This window comes from Erinaceus europaeus, chromosome 4 (genome assembly GCF_950295315.1).
Source record: "Erinaceus europaeus chromosome 4, mEriEur2.1, whole genome shotgun sequence".
NCBI lineage: Eukaryota > Metazoa > Chordata > Mammalia > Eulipotyphla > Erinaceidae > Erinaceus > Erinaceus europaeus.
Window position 1 is genome coordinate 117820719 of NC_080165.1, and position 17134 is coordinate 117837852.

The 17134-nt window shown below is 34.5% G+C and overlaps 1 protein-coding gene across 21 annotated transcripts in view; it reads right to left on the reverse strand.

Moving 5' to 3' along the window:
- Nucleotides 1-17134, reverse strand: part of EYA4 (EYA transcriptional coactivator and phosphatase 4) — a 318081-nt gene that overhangs the window by 62531 nt on the left and 238416 nt on the right. For 8 of the 21 annotated variants that reach the window (XM_060190413.1, XM_060190433.1, XM_060190428.1 and 5 more), the window contains 3 exons: nucleotides 11891-12018; nucleotides 10511-10576; nucleotides 659-751 (listed from right to left, as the gene is read on the reverse strand). In XM_060190413.1, the coding sequence (XP_060046396.1) occupies nucleotides 659-751; nucleotides 10511-10576; nucleotides 11891-12018 (287 nt within the window). The remainder of the gene's footprint in view (nucleotides 1-658; nucleotides 752-10510; nucleotides 10577-11890; nucleotides 12019-17134) is intronic. The other 13 variants (XM_060190411.1, XM_060190430.1, XM_060190425.1 and 10 more) reach the window with 6 other exon arrangements.

Here is a 17134-nt window from a genome sequence, read left to right on the forward strand (position 1 = left end):
TTTTTTTGTCACCTGGGAGTTATCAGGTATTGATATTTAAAAAGGATTGCTGTTTAAAGACTTGCTATTGTTGTCTTTGAAGCATTTGAGTGAAAGTAGTCTTCTCACGGGCTGGGTCTAATGTAACCAGCATGTGCTCTTCTGCAGCCCATTAACCTTTAATACTTGTCACTCAGCTGCTTACACAGGAGGATTTTTTTTTTCAACCCAAAGAGGAAACAAGGTTATTTAGAAGGAATCAAATGGTTTTACATTTCCAATGTTAGAGAGACTGCAGTTTGCTTTTTTTTTTTTTAATCCAGTGTGCAGGAGACTGCAGTTTTTATGTCATTTAAATGGGCAGGTTTAAGGAACAAAGTCAACTACAACAACCTAACTATTAAATGCTGGATGTAGTAATTAAGAAGGTAGTTGGCTCTTATGTCTGATACGAAAGTCAGGGGATGGTTTTGCTGTTATCTGAAAGTCTAGCTAAACGATTCCAAACATAATTTCTAAAAAATAACAAGCTTATAAGTATAATACTCAAAAGTTAAATTATTACTAAATTTAGGAGTATTCATATTCACAAAGCTTTGGTGTTCACACTACCGTTTTAACTAGGAGGATTATGTGTACCCCAATGTGTATTAAACAATACACGAGCTTACGGCTTTACCTGACCCAGTAAATGTGTCAAGCGCTCCATCTCCAGTGGTGGTTGTGGTTTCACTGCTGTTCAAAGGCTCTGTTTTGACTGCAAGGAGAGACACTACGTGGAAGAATAAGTACATGTGAGTTTTATTTCTAAATGTATATCAAAGATGCTGACTGTTCTACTAGTGGCTTTTCTAGCTACCACAGGCATGCAAGAGAGAACCTGAGAAGTCGATGAGGAGAATTTTGTTAATTTAGTTTCTAAAAAGGGCATGCATTCATAGAGGATTTAATCTGAAAATACTCTGGTTCATCTACTTCTCTAAAATCTGGCTTTTAAAGGCAGGCAACCTTATAAATTAAAATAGCAGTATACATATTTGTATTTTTAACTAACCTAAGCATACTCTAACATTATAGTCAAAAGACAGAATAATAAAAGGAATCATCAGGCAGTCTTGAGTTTATATAATCCTAGTCATAGCAAATAGATTCATTAGCTTAAATTTTATTCATACCCAAAAGACATTAAAATTTAATATCTAACTGTTCATTTGATGAGTAAAGATGAGGCACACAATAATTCCTATGCTCTAAAAAAAGCTAAGAGTCACAAAGTGTGGGACTTTTAATTTTAGTGGTATGGCAATTTTCAACAGATTATAAAGTGCAGATAAAGTAATAATTTCTGCATTTTTGAGGATGGCTTTTGAAAAATCTGTTCATATGCTATTTCTATTAAAAGGCCTATATTTTGGAAATGAAGGGCATACACATTTTTTGTTATTATATGCAATTTTGACACACCATATTTTCCCTTTGTGGGCAAAGGTTTGCTGCTTGGAACATGGTAGTAAGGAATAAGCTGAATTATTTTGTACTAAACACCTCTTAAGTGTCTTAATTATAGATCGAATAATACAGTTATGTAACTTAGAAGCAAGCAGAAAATTCTAAAGAGGAAATCTAAAGATTAGTCAATCAGGAATAAAACTGACAAGAAAGGGAGTGGGGATGATGCCTATCATTCAAGCAAACAAATGAGCAGTGTTACATTGTTAGAACATAATAGATGGTGAAACATGCAGCAACGACTACCCTCTCTATATGAGTAACAGAACTAAACGGACCATCCCTTCGTGAGTTTTAGGATTTCCAGGGTTAATTTAATATCTATGATTTATTTATGTCATGAATATCTGCTGGAAGATTCAGAAGATTATAAAGTTGACACAGGCAGATAAAGAAACTTGCATTACTTATCACAGCAAAGAAAAATGATAAGATTAATCTAATGATTAGTATCTATTTGCAGTAAAATTTGTATAATAGTTCAAGTAACTAAATACTTAGTGTATTTACTACCACAAAATTATTTAACAGTTTACTATATATCAGACAATTTATATTTACTCTACAGGACCATCTTTAGCAATATAGGCCACTAAATATATTTTATACACAAAGAAATTGAAAGAAAGTGAAGGAGTTTTTGTAAATTTTGTTATAGGAGCTAAAAGAATAAAACTTAAGACAAAGATCAGATCACAGATCCTTATCTATAATATCCATTATATTAGCCTACCTTTAAATATGAAGATGATCTATGCCACTTATGCTAGCAGTAATACTCCAGAAAGGCTCAAATAGTGATACAAATGGGGACATAAGTCCTTAGGGTGGAATAAAATGATGGTTCAGTTGGAGGTGAAATGTACTGATACCTAACTTGTACCTCTGTAACAACAAGAATTCTGTAAATCAATATTTCTTCAATAAAGTGATATTATAATGGGGAAAAATAGAAGGGCTACGTATTTAGACAATACATAATTAGTGATATGTTATTAAAACTGAACATTACAAAATATGGGAATAGGCTACTAGAGTGTATTTTCATTTCTTCCTTGTGGAATATTAAAAAGTAACATGAAATAGCAATTCTCAAAGCAGAAATAGTAATAGTATACTACACTTCAAAGATAATATAGTCCAGGTCCTGCTGCTATGATTTGTATATATTGACCCCTTAATCCTTCTGGAGAATCACAGGAGACAGATAGATAACGTTATCTTTATTTCTTAACATGAGGAAACTAATTCACAGAAAGTTAAAAAAAATTGTCTTATAGTCACACTAATTACTAAGAGCTAGATTTTGAGATCAGGTAGTGTGGTTTAACAATTTAATCTCTTAAGTGAGATTCCCTTGCAGGGCACACTACATAAACAGAAATCCCTTACTTCTGGCATAAAGATAAGCCAGTCTGTGGTCTAGATCCCTGGCACAGCATTTACATTTGACTTCTGTACAAAGCCTTCAGCAAAACTGATGACAGTATTCAGGTTCACAAAATACCCAAATTCTATTAGCCACTAGACTCATACTTCAACATGTCTAAACCGATAAAGCAAAGTTACAGATTTACTAATAGTATTGGTAGCCTTTCATTTGTGAATTGGAATAGCATTTCATTTGTGAATTGGAAAGAATGTAATTTGTGTTTAATAAAACTAGTCTGGAAGCAAGACACAATTATTAGTATTGCTACTCTGAATTTGGACTTTGGAACATAATTAAAAATTTAGTGTTAAGTTTCAGCTTGTCAAATGGAAAAAAAAAAAAGAAGTGGAATGGCATTAACAAACTGGAAATGTCTCTTGCTAAAATTATCAGTACTGCATTAGGTAAAACAAAGTGAAGGTTTATTTTACAGATAAAAAGACAGTTTTAGAAAGCACATGAAGAGAGTAGCTAGATGGTGGTGCACTCAGTGAAGGGCACACTTAACTATGTTCAAGAATCAGGTTCAAACCCTGGTTCCCCACCTGCAGGGGGAACACTTCGGGGGCAGTAAAGCAGGTCTGTGGTTATCTATCTTTCTCTCCACCCTATCAATAAAAGAAAAAGCAAATATGACCACTGGAAGCATTGGATTTGTAGTAATGATACTGAGCCTCAGCAACAATAAACAAAGTGCATGAAGAGAAGCATGAATATTAAAGTTGTATTTACTGTAAAGTGCACAAATTTTAATGTAATAACTTGTTAAAAGTAGAAATTTAGAAGAACATTAATGTAAATTTATTTCTCTTACACAAGGGTAATAAAAAAAAGTAAGGGTAGCCTAGGGACAAGGATGAGATTATGCTGCTTCATGAGATAGATCAATTTAACCTTAGACAAGAAGCAAAAAAACATCTCTTGAAATTCAAGTATAATAGTTATTTTGACTTGGTTTTACAATAAAAGTAAAATTCAGCAATAATAGATTTTTCAGTGGCAGGCAATGAAACACAGAAAGAGAAATTCTTTTTTAAATCATCAACTGATTTATTAAAAGGATACAAAAATGTAAAGAGTAATGTTGAAATTTATTTTTAAAAAAATGCAGGGGCTCAGTCAAGTGATGTATCAGATGGCATATCTGGCTGAGCACACTTGTTACAATGTGCAAGGAGCCAGGTTCAAGCATACAGTCCCTACCTGCTTCTCTAGTGGTGAAACCTTTCTACAGGTCTCTCTCTTTCTCAACCTTTCTCTCTCTCCCCCCTTCTCTTTTGATTTCTCTCTGCTTCTACCCAAAACATAAATAAATAAAAACAAATAAATAAATAAAATCTAAAAGATATTTTTTTTTAAAAAAAGGTAGCTAGTAACCATGGAGGTAGTTCAGAGGTGTAGAATGGGATTAGCATGGGCAGGGTTCTGAGCATGATTCATGGAGCTTCAGCCTTAAAAGTGATGTTCTGGTTTTCTCTCTTGTTAATAAATACATTTGTAAAATAAAAACATGCAACTGGTATAACCAAACATATTAAAGTCTGACAATTTAATTATTTTCTATATTTGAAATATATTTGGAAATCTATCCTATTTCCTATATAAATTATTGTGTTTCATTTTAATGAGAGAGGAAAGGGAGGAAGAGAGGGAAGAAGAGAGAGAGAGAGAGAGAGAGAGAGAGAGAAAGCATAAGAGATACATAGAGAAAGATCTAAGCACTACTGGGCTCTGGCTTAAAGTCCTGTCAGAATTGAATGGAGGGCCTAGGGGACTCAGGCATAAATTTGTTTTTGCATGAGGATTATGTTCTCTCTTTTCCTTAATTTATTTTCTTTTATTTCACCTTTATCTGTGCTGTTCAAATTAGTATAACATATGCTTTTCCCCAGTGGGAGAAAACCTTTATTTATTTATTTAGTTAGTTAGTTATTTTTACCAGAGCACTGCTCAGCTCTGGCTTATAGTGTTGCCATGGACTGAACCTAGGACTTCGGAGCCTCAGACACGAGAATCTCTTTGTATAACCATTACACTGTCTAAACCCACCGAGAGAAAAGTTTTTAAATTAAATCTATGAAAGACATTGTTATAAAGATGTTCATCAATAAAAGAAATCTAGTTTTATGTATCTTACTACTTTCTTTTTAAAAAAATATTTATTTCCTTTTGTTGCCCTTGTTTTATTGTTGTAGTTATTATTGTTGTTGTTGGATAGGACAGAGAGAAATGGAGAGAGGAAGGCAAGACAGAGAAGGGGAGAGAAAGAGAGACACTTGCAGACTTGCTTCACTGCTTGTGAAGCGACTTCCCTGTAGGTGGGGATCTGGGGGCTCGAACCGGAATCCTTACGCGGGTCCTTGCCTTTTTGCGCCAAGTGGTCTTAATCTACTGCGCTACATCCGGACTCCCATCTTACTACTTTCTTTATCTTTTTTTATCTCTCCAGGGTTATTGCTGGAGCTTGGTGCCAGTACTATGAATCCACTGCTCCTGGAGGCCATTTTTTCTTTTTCTTTTTTTTTTTTTTTTGGATTATTATTGGATAGGACAGAAAAAATTGATAGAGGATGGGAAGACAGAGAGGCCGTGAGAAAGTTAAACACCTGCAGACCTGCTTCACTGCTTGTGAAGCGATCCCCCCTCCCCCACAGGTGGGGAGAGGGGACACGAACCAAGATCCTCAAGCAGGTCCTTGTGCTTCATGCTATGTGCACTTAACCCAGTGCACTGCCAACCAGCCTCAGTATCTTACTATTTTCTCAAATATGTAAAAATTCTCATTTCGAGTAACAATCAGTATAAATTCACTGACATGCCTAGATTTTTTTTTTCTGAGATGTATTATTTTTAGTTTTGTTTTTCTTAATAAAAATTTAAACATGGGAGTTGGGCGGTAGTGCAGCAGGTTAAGCACATGTGGCGCAAGCACAGGGACCGGTGTAAGGATCCTGGTTAGAGCCTGGGCTCCCCGCCTGAAGGGGAGTCCCTTCCCAAGCAGTGAAGCAGGCCTGCAGTTGTCTACCTTTCTCTCCCCCTCTGTCTTCCCCTCCTCTCTCCATTTCTCTCTGTCCTATCCAACAACTACGACAAGAATAACTACAACAATAAAACAACAAAGGCAACAAAATGGAATAAATAAATAAATTAAATTAAATTAAAAAATTTAAACATTACTTTCAGCTTATCTTCAGCAATAGTTACACACTGTAAAATGAAACCCTCTTTTTGAATTGTTTTTCTTTATTGATTAATTGGATAAAGACAGCTATAAATTGAGAGGATGGGGTAGATAGCGTGGAAGAGAATCAGAGACACACACCTGCAGCCCTGCTTCACTACTCACTAAGTGTTCCCCCTGCAGGTGGGGACTGGGGTCTTGAACTTGAGTCCCTGTGCATTGTAACATGTGTGCTCAACCAAGTGTGCCACCACCCAGCCTCCAAAATGAAACCTTCCATAAGAGAAAGGCATATTTCAAAAATTTGAATTTATGGAATAAATGTCTATTTTAAAAGTAACAATAATATATTAATAGCTTAGTCTGAGTTTTGCAATTTCATTCTTTTACAGGCTCAAAATAAGTGATTTAGTGTTCGTTTCCCTAAAGATGGGATTTTTAAAAATGACATGTAGCCCTTTGTATAGAATTCTCCCTTCAAGGGGCCAGGTAATAGTAACTTGGTTGAGCACACACATAATGTATACAAGGACTTGGGTTCTAGCCCCCATGGTCCCAAATGCCGGTGGGGAGCTTCATGACTGGTGAAACAGAGCTGCATGGGTCTCTCTCCCTCTCCCTCTCCATCTCCTGCTTCCCTCTCAATTTCTGTCTCTATCCAAAATAAATAAATAGAATTCTCCCTTCAGTAAACACTTGTTTTATCAGATCTTCTGGTTCACTAGTTATCGTCTACACTTTGCACGATTTTCTTAAAGTCAAAGAGGAAAAGAGGAAAAAAACAGAAAAACAAAAGTAGCTATTAATATTGATTATAACATATTGATATGACTGGATATATTTCTTTTTATTGTACTAGGGAGCTAATGGATTATAGTACAGTTGTTAACATATGGGCACAATTTCTCTTCTCTTCATGATAGATGTCTACAAAACATTTTCACCCTCAATTTAAGTCCATAATGCACCATGATACCAACAACCTCTCCACCCCTACCCTTCCTGTCTTCCCCAGAATCCTTTGCTTCGGTGCAACACACAACATCGCAGAATTGCTCTTTTTTGAATGGAAAGACAGACACAGACAACACAGAGGCAAAGAGAAAGATATCACAGTACCAAAGCTCCCACCCTGCCATGTAAATTTCTTTCCTTTTCTTTTCTTTTTTCTTTTCTTTCCTTTTCTTTCTTTCTTTCTTTCTTTCTTCCTTTTTTTTTTATCTTTTTGTCATGTAATTTTCTAAGGTGAGAACCCAATCCACAAAAAGACAAAAAAAAAAAAAAAGGAAGAAAGAAAGAAAGAAAAGGAAAGAAAAGGAAAAAGAAAAGAAAAGGAAAGAAATTTACATGGCAGGGTGGGAGAGAAAGAATAATGGTTATACAAACAGACTCTTATGCCTGAGGCTCTGAGGTCCCAGATTCAATCCTTCTCCACAATAAACCAGAGCTAAGCAGTGCTCTGGTTTTGGGGGGGAAAAAAAAGAGGAACAGGAGGAGAAGGGGGGAGAGAGAAAGGAGAAGGAGGAGGAGAAAGAAAAAAAAAAGTACATAGGGCAAATCGACATATATATTAGTCCCGGTCTCCACATACTAAAGAAATTAGTCTGGGACTAGGGCAGTAGCGCAGTGGGAGGATCCCGGTTGGAGCCCTGGCTCCCCACCTGCAGGGGAGTCACTTTACAAGTGGTGAAGCAGGTCTGCAGGTGTCTATTTTCTCTCCTCCTCTCTATCTCCCCTCCTCTCTTGATTTCTCTCTGTCCTATCCAAAAACAATGAAATCAATAACAATAATAATAACTACAACAATAAAAAAACAGGGCAACAAAAGGGAATAAATATTTAAAAAAATAAATTAGTCAATCTCCTCATTAACCTTTAGAATTTCAGTATATTAATGTATGTGAATTATTGTTAAAGAAAGTCTTTTATTATTCTAACTCTTTATTCATTTCTACTTATCACAATACCAGGCTTAAACCTGAAATAAAGTGATCTAAATTATCTGCACTTCATATTTCATTTTCAGAAAACTGTGTAAACTAGTGTCCATTTAGAATACTACACACATATAATTCTAAAAACAAAATCATATAGTGACTTCTGAGAGCTGGGATTATAGAGTCAGGAGGAGTTAGATCAGAAAAAGTACAGTTTGTAACACTGCGAGAGGAAAAGTATTACCTACCACTTTTAATAATCTGTACAGTCTGTGATTCCTATTTGTCTAAATCAGTACAATTACTGAAACACCTATGAGCAGCAAGTACTTTTTATTCCTAAATACTTATGAATTACTTAGTTTTGCAAAACAGTGTGATATTGCGACTTGTGTAGAAACATAGAAACAAACTTATCACATCTGAGTCAACCATGTACATATTTAAAGTTCTGAAATAGATTCTTTTCTATGGTGTACAAATTTTAAGTTTAGAAATCACCCACAACCTGCTCAGAATGTCTGTTCTTGGTTCTCCCAAATATTTTCTCAATCTCCATGTAGAATGCAGTAACTCTTCCCTCATCTTGCACTCACCTTGACCACATTCTGCACTCATTTTTTTTGTCTGTTACCTTCTGCTAGACTTTTAGTTTCTTGGTGACCAGTATCATGTTCTACAGGTCACTGGGTTCCCACTTCCTAACTAGTACCTGAGTTATAATAGGAATTTGATACATTTTAATTATGGATATAAAAATTCTTTTAGTCTCTCTCTTAATAGATATAAATGTTTTTTGTATACAACATATAGCTAGCCATGTATCTTAAGCAAATTAGAATCTTGCCTATATCTGGAAGTAGTATTATTGACATACATTTACAAGTGTAGATATTCTGCCTAGCATGTCCAGTGTGGCCCATCGACATTTTTGTAGATCTCAAAAGAAAATAATGGCCTTTCTTTCTTAAGTAGTTGAAAAATATCAAAAGAAAACATTCAAATTTGTATGTTTATAGAGTTAAGTATTATTTGTATACAGTCATGTTTTCTTATTTACATATTGTCTATGACCTCTCCTTACATAGTTGAAGAGTTGAATGGTTACAGCAGACAGTATATGGATGGCCTGCAAAGCCCAAAATATTTATTCTTTGATACCTTACAGAAATTGTGTGATGATCATTGAGCCATAAGTTAAAAATATGATTGTATTTATTCTAATTTTTAATGGTGCTATGTTTAACAAACTCACAAGTTTGAAAATTGAAAGAAAAGTCAATGCTGCAATATAAATTGGCACACATAACTAAATATAATTAAGTAAATTCTAACTGCTTGGTTAAACTGCACATTTTGTATGAGTAATAAGTTATGGTTTTTTAATCCTAAAATTGAGTAATGAAACCATCCCTATTCAGTAGTGTTACATAGAATTTTTTTTCCCCAGAGTAATCTCAGCTCTGGCTTATGTTGACTAGGGATTGTAACTGGGACCTTTGGTACCTCAGGAAGGAAAATCTTTTTGCATAACCATTATGCTATCTCCCTAGACCTATACAGCTCCTTCTTTTCTCTCTCTTTCTTTCTTTCTTTCTTTCTTTCTTTCTTTCTTTCTTTCTTTCTTCCTTTCTTTCCTTTCTTTCTTTTTTCTTTTAACAGCCACTACAGTTCTCACATAGTCATAGCAAGAACAGTGTTTACTTGTACTATTTTTTATATGCATTTCAGTTCTGTAGATTCCACATATGAGTGAAACCATCCGGTAGTTGTCTTCACTTCTTATTTTGCTAAGCATAATCATCAACAATTCCAACGATGGGGTTTTTAATGGTAATGTTAATTTAGTGCTTTAATTAGATTATTGATCAAAGTCTATAAAATGGTAACTATATAGTTTGTCATGCAGAAAATTTGACTTCAGTTACGAAAACCTGTAGGTTGCGAGGGAAATTGAACTTGTAAGTATGTACTGGTTCAATTTCTCTGGCAAATATGGCTGTGGTGGTGAAGTTAGCACTTGAGCTGATATGTAGTTGGAAAACTCATATGTACACACACATCACACAATTATGAAAAGATCTAACTCGACTGATCTAAAAAGATAAGCTTATGTGGTCCAGGAGGTGGCGCGGTGGATAAAGCATTGGATTTTCAACCATGAGGTCCTAAGTTCGATCCCTGGCAGCACTTGTACCAGAGTGATATCTGGTTCTTTCTCTCCTCTTCTTTCTCATAAATAAATTAATTAAATAAAAAATAAAAAGATAAGCTTATTACACACATTGATAAGTACTCAAATGTTATCAATGGTAATTAAAAAAAAAGTTCATTTCTCTCATCTTCACAAACAGTGAGCACAGAATTTGGGGTGGGGGGGAAGGGTGCAAACACAGAAATAGCAACAGAAAGCAAACCAGAAGGGCAAATCCACACACCCAAACACATGCAGTGTACCATCATCTCTCATACTTGTTGCAGAAGAGGGGGTGTTGCAACTCAGTAACCAGTCTGCAGTGTTTAAAACAGTCATGTCCGCTGAGAACAGGAACAGTATAAGGGTTCATTGTCTGAATGTCTGCTCAGTGTACATGAATAGCCTTCAATGCTTGCACTGAACTTTATAACTTCACTATACTACACTTAAATTTTAGTTTATCAGTCCTATTTTAGTTGAGTGAATGAACTTTAAGGCCTGATTACAGAATATACAGAACTTTTAAAATAGTATTATTTATATCCAATATAGGGTTTATCAGTAGATGTTACTCCAGAAGTAATCAGTAAAGAACCTTTTGAATGTATGATCTTATAGTTAATTAGCTGAAATTATAGATGCATTTTAAAAGACAATTAAACATAATAAACAAGGGAAATGTTAATTTACAAAGGGTTTTGTATAAAATATTATTAAACACAGACAGACTGCAACACATACAACCTTACAAAAAAAATTTAGAATGTTCAGTTATGCAATAAATGGGAAGAGGTGCATCACTTCATAAATGTTTAGTAGACATTTAAAAGAAAATATGATGTGGCAAATGTTGATATCTCATAATATGACTAATTTAAAGATGAAAACAAATGTCATATAATTTTAATTTATTGACCAAAACAACTCTATCTACAAAATTTCAGGGTTGAAATTTAACATGCAACTCATAAACATGAATATAAAGAAATGTGTCCATAGGTACATATTCTGGTGCAACATTTAGACAATATTCTATGAAGATTTAACATAGTTTATAAAAGCAGGGGAGAATTTTTAAATAATAACTGCTACTGTTGCCATATGTACTGTATAATTATGGGCTACTCCACAGAGAAAGTAATTGGGAAGCTAATTCAGTTCCTATTTTAGATTCACACTAGTATTATTCTATTTGAAAAGAAAATACAGCAGATATGGAGTTTTTTTTCTATTACCAAAGCATTGGGATTAAGAAAAAAAATTGATACCCCATGTCTAATAATTTAAAATAAAGCCAAAATGTAATATGATGGGTGGTAGGTAAGAGCAGAGTTCTAATCTTTTAGTCGTATTTTCCAGTTTTCATAACATATACATGGAACGTATAAGCCTTTCTAAAAGACTTAAAAACATTGCTCAGGGCTATCTACACTCTATGACTATTTTCTAGCTATAAAGCAGGAGAAAATATTTCAAGAAAATCAACAGAACAACATATTGTTCTGTTAAACAATACTATATATATATATATATCAGATATTTTCTAAGACATTATTACCAATAAAATGTTTATTTACAAGCAGATACCTAACATGAAAAAAATTAAAGGAAATACTGAAATATGACTCCAGGCATCTACAAGGTGGTACACTTACCTCCTGTCCCATTTGTAGTGACTGATGTGCTGCTGAGATTAGTTTTCTCCAGTTTGGAGCTACCAGAAGTATCAGCACCTCCAACAAGAGGATGAGGACTTGCTAGGTCCTGCATTTCCATAGACCTGCTGAAGCAGAAAGCAACAGAACCATAAATTAAAATTTGGCAATTACTCTCCAATTAACTATGTATGAGTCTATGAATATATGTCTTTGATCTCAAATAAGGCTGAAATCAGTGAAAAAGATTTCTTTGTTAACCAGGTGAAATATTCCAGTTCATTAAAAATTAACAAATAAACAAACTTCCATACCAAACCTCATAACCTGATAATTTTGAATCTTTCAACTATCATATAGTATCCAGAAAAAAAGGAAAAAACTGTTTGTCATCATAATTTAAGTTGGCATGTATAGCCTCCTTTCCACATTTATCATGTCAATTATAAACAGATAAAAGCTTTGAAGATGTCTAACATTCAAAATTAGACATCCTTATCATCATTGAGAGAGAAATCGTTATCCAGAAATGAAGTATAAACTCAAAGTCAAAGAATAAATTTCTAGCTAAACTCATTGAACTAAGGGCTGAAAAAGTAGCCTAAAAGGTCCGAGGATAGGGGTTGTTACAACTTTTAATATCCATTCAGTAATAAAAGACAGATTTTTTTCTGTTGCTGGTAATGTGTCAGCATTGATAACTTAAATAAAACTGAGACTCCTGGAAGGCTGACTGCACAAATATTGAACACACATCTACAACATAAGAGAAACACACAGGACAAAGAATAACTACTTAATGGAACTTTTCTCTCAGGGGCCAGGCGGTAGTGCACCTAGTTAAGTACACACTGTACTAAGTGTCAGAACTGTGCAAGTGTCCACAGCCCCTGGCTCCCCACCTGCAGGCGGGACGCTTCACAAGTGGTGAAGCAGGTCTGCAGGTGTCTCTCTTTCTCTCTCCTTCTCCATCTACCCTCATCTCTCAATTTCTCTCTCTCCTACCCAATAACATATAAATAAATAAATAAATAAATAAATAAATAAATAAATCAAAACACTTATCTACGTGTAAGCCATCAGTAAATGACTTCAACTACAATGAACTACTCAAATAACATACTCAGCTGAAAGAATGGGTTGTAGGAGACCAGGAGAGAGAAATGGTGGAAAATCTCTTAAAACAGCATTCTGAGGCAAACCTCCATGGCACATGCTGTGCAGCTATCAGAAGAAAAAACTCCAGGTTTTCTACTTGACCTCTGTGGTGATGCGTGCTGCTGGAACAGCTTTCTGATGAAAATCTCAGTGTGCTATATGCTGAAGAGGCCTCCACTAGTTGCACCTGACCTTCTCCCAGACAAGACTGGAAAGAGAAAGACTGTCTCAAGCCAAAAAGACAAATTATTACATAATTGAGTGAGGGATCCAAATTCTTGGGGATGCTTGCCAAAAATTGCAGTATAAATATACCCCAATAAATGTTTCATTCCATTCAGTTCCATTCCCTGAACAGTTACAAGGTTCCTTGCCTAGCAGTGTTTCATTTCCCACCCCTGTGAAACCTTTGCTGGATCCCTACAATGAGTAGCAGACTAAAAACCAGACCCATAGAAGGAGTAAAGAATAACAAATATAAATATTTAAGAGATCAAAATCTCATTATAAACATAGTATGCATTGTAACCTTGACAATGTAGTATAGAACTAAATTTCCTAACAATACCACAAAGGATAGTAGATGAGATATTTTATATATATATATATTTTTTATCTGGCATGAGGTAGTACAAAAATTTGATTAGGAACCATGCTTAGGGTACATAACACCTATGTCTAAATATTATTAAGAAAATAGAGACAGTTATAACAAAAGGCTAATTAGTTAAGATGAAATATTTTTTAAATTTAATTAACTCCAATGAAGCCTCAAAAGTGAGATGAAAAGAAATAATTGTATTCTGCTTCTTATAACTTGGTGTTTGAATAGCGGAATACCAGCAATATTTGTATGTTAATTTTGTAGCCTGCCTTATAGGCTAAATATAATATAATAGGTTGCTAAAGAGATTCAGGACATGTTCTGCTGGATTATTTTGGATTTTCTACATATACTATCATATTATCTGTGAATAGTAACAGTTTTACTTTTCTAGTCTGCATGCCTTTTTTTTTTTTTTTTTTTTTTGCCTTACTGCTATGGCTAGGGTTTCCTAGACTATGTTGAATAGTAACAGTAAAGAAATAAGAACGGAAATGAAAAACACAAAGTGAACCTTGGACTGAGTGTGGAGTATTGCACCAAAGCAAAGCACTTTGGGGAGTGAAGGGGAGTGGGTGGATTGTCGGGGCACTGAAGTCCGGTGCATATATACATAATGCTATATATACACATAATGCTATACATATATGACATTGCTTTTTTTGTCACTCATCTGATACTGGACTTACTTCCAAGTTTGTGCTACTACAAATTGTGCTGTTAAGAACATAGGTGTACACAGATCTCTTTGGATAGACTTTGTTTGTTTGTTTGTTTGTTTCCTTTGGGTAAATCTCCCAAGAGAAAAATTGCTGGGTCATAGAGTAGGTTCACTTTAAGAAATTTCCAGACTGTTTTCCATAGGGTTTGAACCAATTTACATTCCCATCAGCACTGAAAGAATCCCTTTTTCCCCACAAGTTCTCTCTAATATTTGTTGTTTCTGTCCTTTCTAAAAAATGACATTCCCATGGGTGTAAAACGGTAACTCATTATTGTCTTTATTTGCATTTCTCTGATAATCACTGACTCTGAGCACTTTCTTTTGTGTCTATTACCCTTCTTGATCTTTTCCTTAGTGAATTTTCTGTCCATATTCTTGTCCCATATACTAGCAGGGTTATTTGTTTTGATGTTGCTAAGTTTACTGAGTTCGATATGTATTTTGGTTATTGGTCCTTTATCTAATGTATATTGATTAAAGATCTTTTTGCACTTTGTAGGGTGTCTTTATATTTGGGCTGATAGTACTCTTTGCTATGAGGAAGCTTTTCAGATTGACATAGTCCCACTGACTTATTTTTATTTTTGGTTTCTTTGCTGTTTAACTTCAGTCTTTGAAGACATTTTTGAAGTATAGATCATGAAGTATTCTAACAACGTTTTCTTTCATGCATTTGTAGTTTTTGATCTAATGTCCATGTCTTTAATCCACTTTGAGTTGACTTTTGTGTATGGTGAGTTGTGGTGGTCCAATTTCATTCTTCTTACCCTGAGAATCACCCTAATCTAGATCCCAACAATATATATTGAGACTTTTGTTACAATTCTACTACGGATCAGTATCTCAGTCCTATTCAACTTCCTTCATCCTCCCAAAAGTAAGAGTCACTGGAAGTACAACTCAATAATTCCTAGCACATGAACCTTTCCTGGGAATCTGTAACCAAATAGGTGAAGGGAAAAAGGACCAGAAATAAGTATGAACCGAATGTTTTGCCTATAACAATATGATACAACATAGGCAACTGATAGAGGGGGAAAGAAAAGGAAAAAAGAGAGGAAAAAAAAGATGAAAAATTCTTCAGAAAGGCATGAGGACACTAAATGTTCAAGTATCTACTAGCAGACAGCACATAAAGATAAAATTGACAGTGTAAATAAAGGAAGAAACTGAAATATCCATGGTTACAGCTATTATTTTTATAACGTTTCATAATAACCAACAGAAACAGTAAATGCAAAATAAATTAAACTGATAAATGGAAGATTTAAACTACTGATCATTTAACACAACTGCAATTAACAGTTCACTAACACACAGGCATCATAGCACACACATTTTTTCAAATGCACACAGAATGTCCACTAGAAGAACAGTACAGTGGACCTTAAGTATCTTCAGATTTCAGAAATGAAGTTTTATATATGATATATTGCTATAAAGAATTATATTAGAAGTGATGGCAATATGATATGTAAAATTATCTGTAATATTTAAAATTAAACATTATATTTCTAGTTAATCTGAGTCAAAGAAGTCACAAATAAATGGAGAAAATATTTAGAATAAAATAATAATTAATAAAGGTGAGATCATGCCCATAAGTTTAGTTAACTGACCTATGACAAAGAAGAAAACACAATGCAGTGAGACAGAGATAATCTACTCAATAAATAGTGCTGGAAAAACTGAACAATCTCATGCAAACATGTAAATATAAACCCAGATGCAGGCCTTACACCCTTGGTCATAATACAAAAAGTAATATGAAAAACTAAAAAACTTTTGGAAAATAATGTATAAGAGTCTCTTGCAGTCTCTCTCTCTCTCTCTCTCTCTCTCTCTCTCTCTCTCAATCTGTCCCTCTCACACAATATAAAATGAAAATAATCAGCTCAGGAACAGTATAATTGAGTATGTACAAGGAATTAGTGCTTGCCCACTCAAACATCAGAGAAACAGAGACAGAGAGAAGAAAAAGAGATAGCACATAATGACATAAATATGAATAGTTATATATTATATATCATATATATGGCATATACCATACTATATATAACATGCACTACATGATACATGTTTGAGTATGTCTGTATGTTACATATAGTGATGAAAACACTATAAAAGAGCACATGAACATTAAAAGTCATTTATCTGAAAACACTGTTGCAGGGTCAGGAAATAGTTCAAGTGGATGAGTACACACTTTACCATATACACGGACTTAGATCTAAGTGCCTGGTAGTTCGAATCCCCGGCACCGCAGAGGAGCATGGCATGAAGGGGAGCTCCATGAACAAAGGAGTGGTGTTGTTTCTCCTTTCTCTCTCTCTCTACAAAAACTTTTTAAAAAGTAAAAAAAAAAAAAAAAAAATTCTGCTGGGAGCAATGGAATTGAAAAATAGTAAGCCCCTGTTGAGCATTAAAGAAAACAGCGTTGGGTGGACTGAATAGCAAATTAAACACTTAGTAGACCAGGACATGGCATAGAGGATAAAGTGTTGGACTGTCAAGAATGATGTCATGAGTTCAGTCCTTGGCATAACATATGTCAGAGTGATATTCTGGTTCTTTCTATCTTTCCTTCTTGCTCATCAACAAGCAAATTGTTCAAAAGTGCCATTAAAATAGCTCACTTGATTATTGTGCTGTTTTGCCACATGTGCTAGGCTAATACTTTCAGATAAAGATAGAAGGGCAACAAGATGATAAGACATCACAGAACCAGTGTTTCCTCCAATGCAGTGTGGCCCAGACT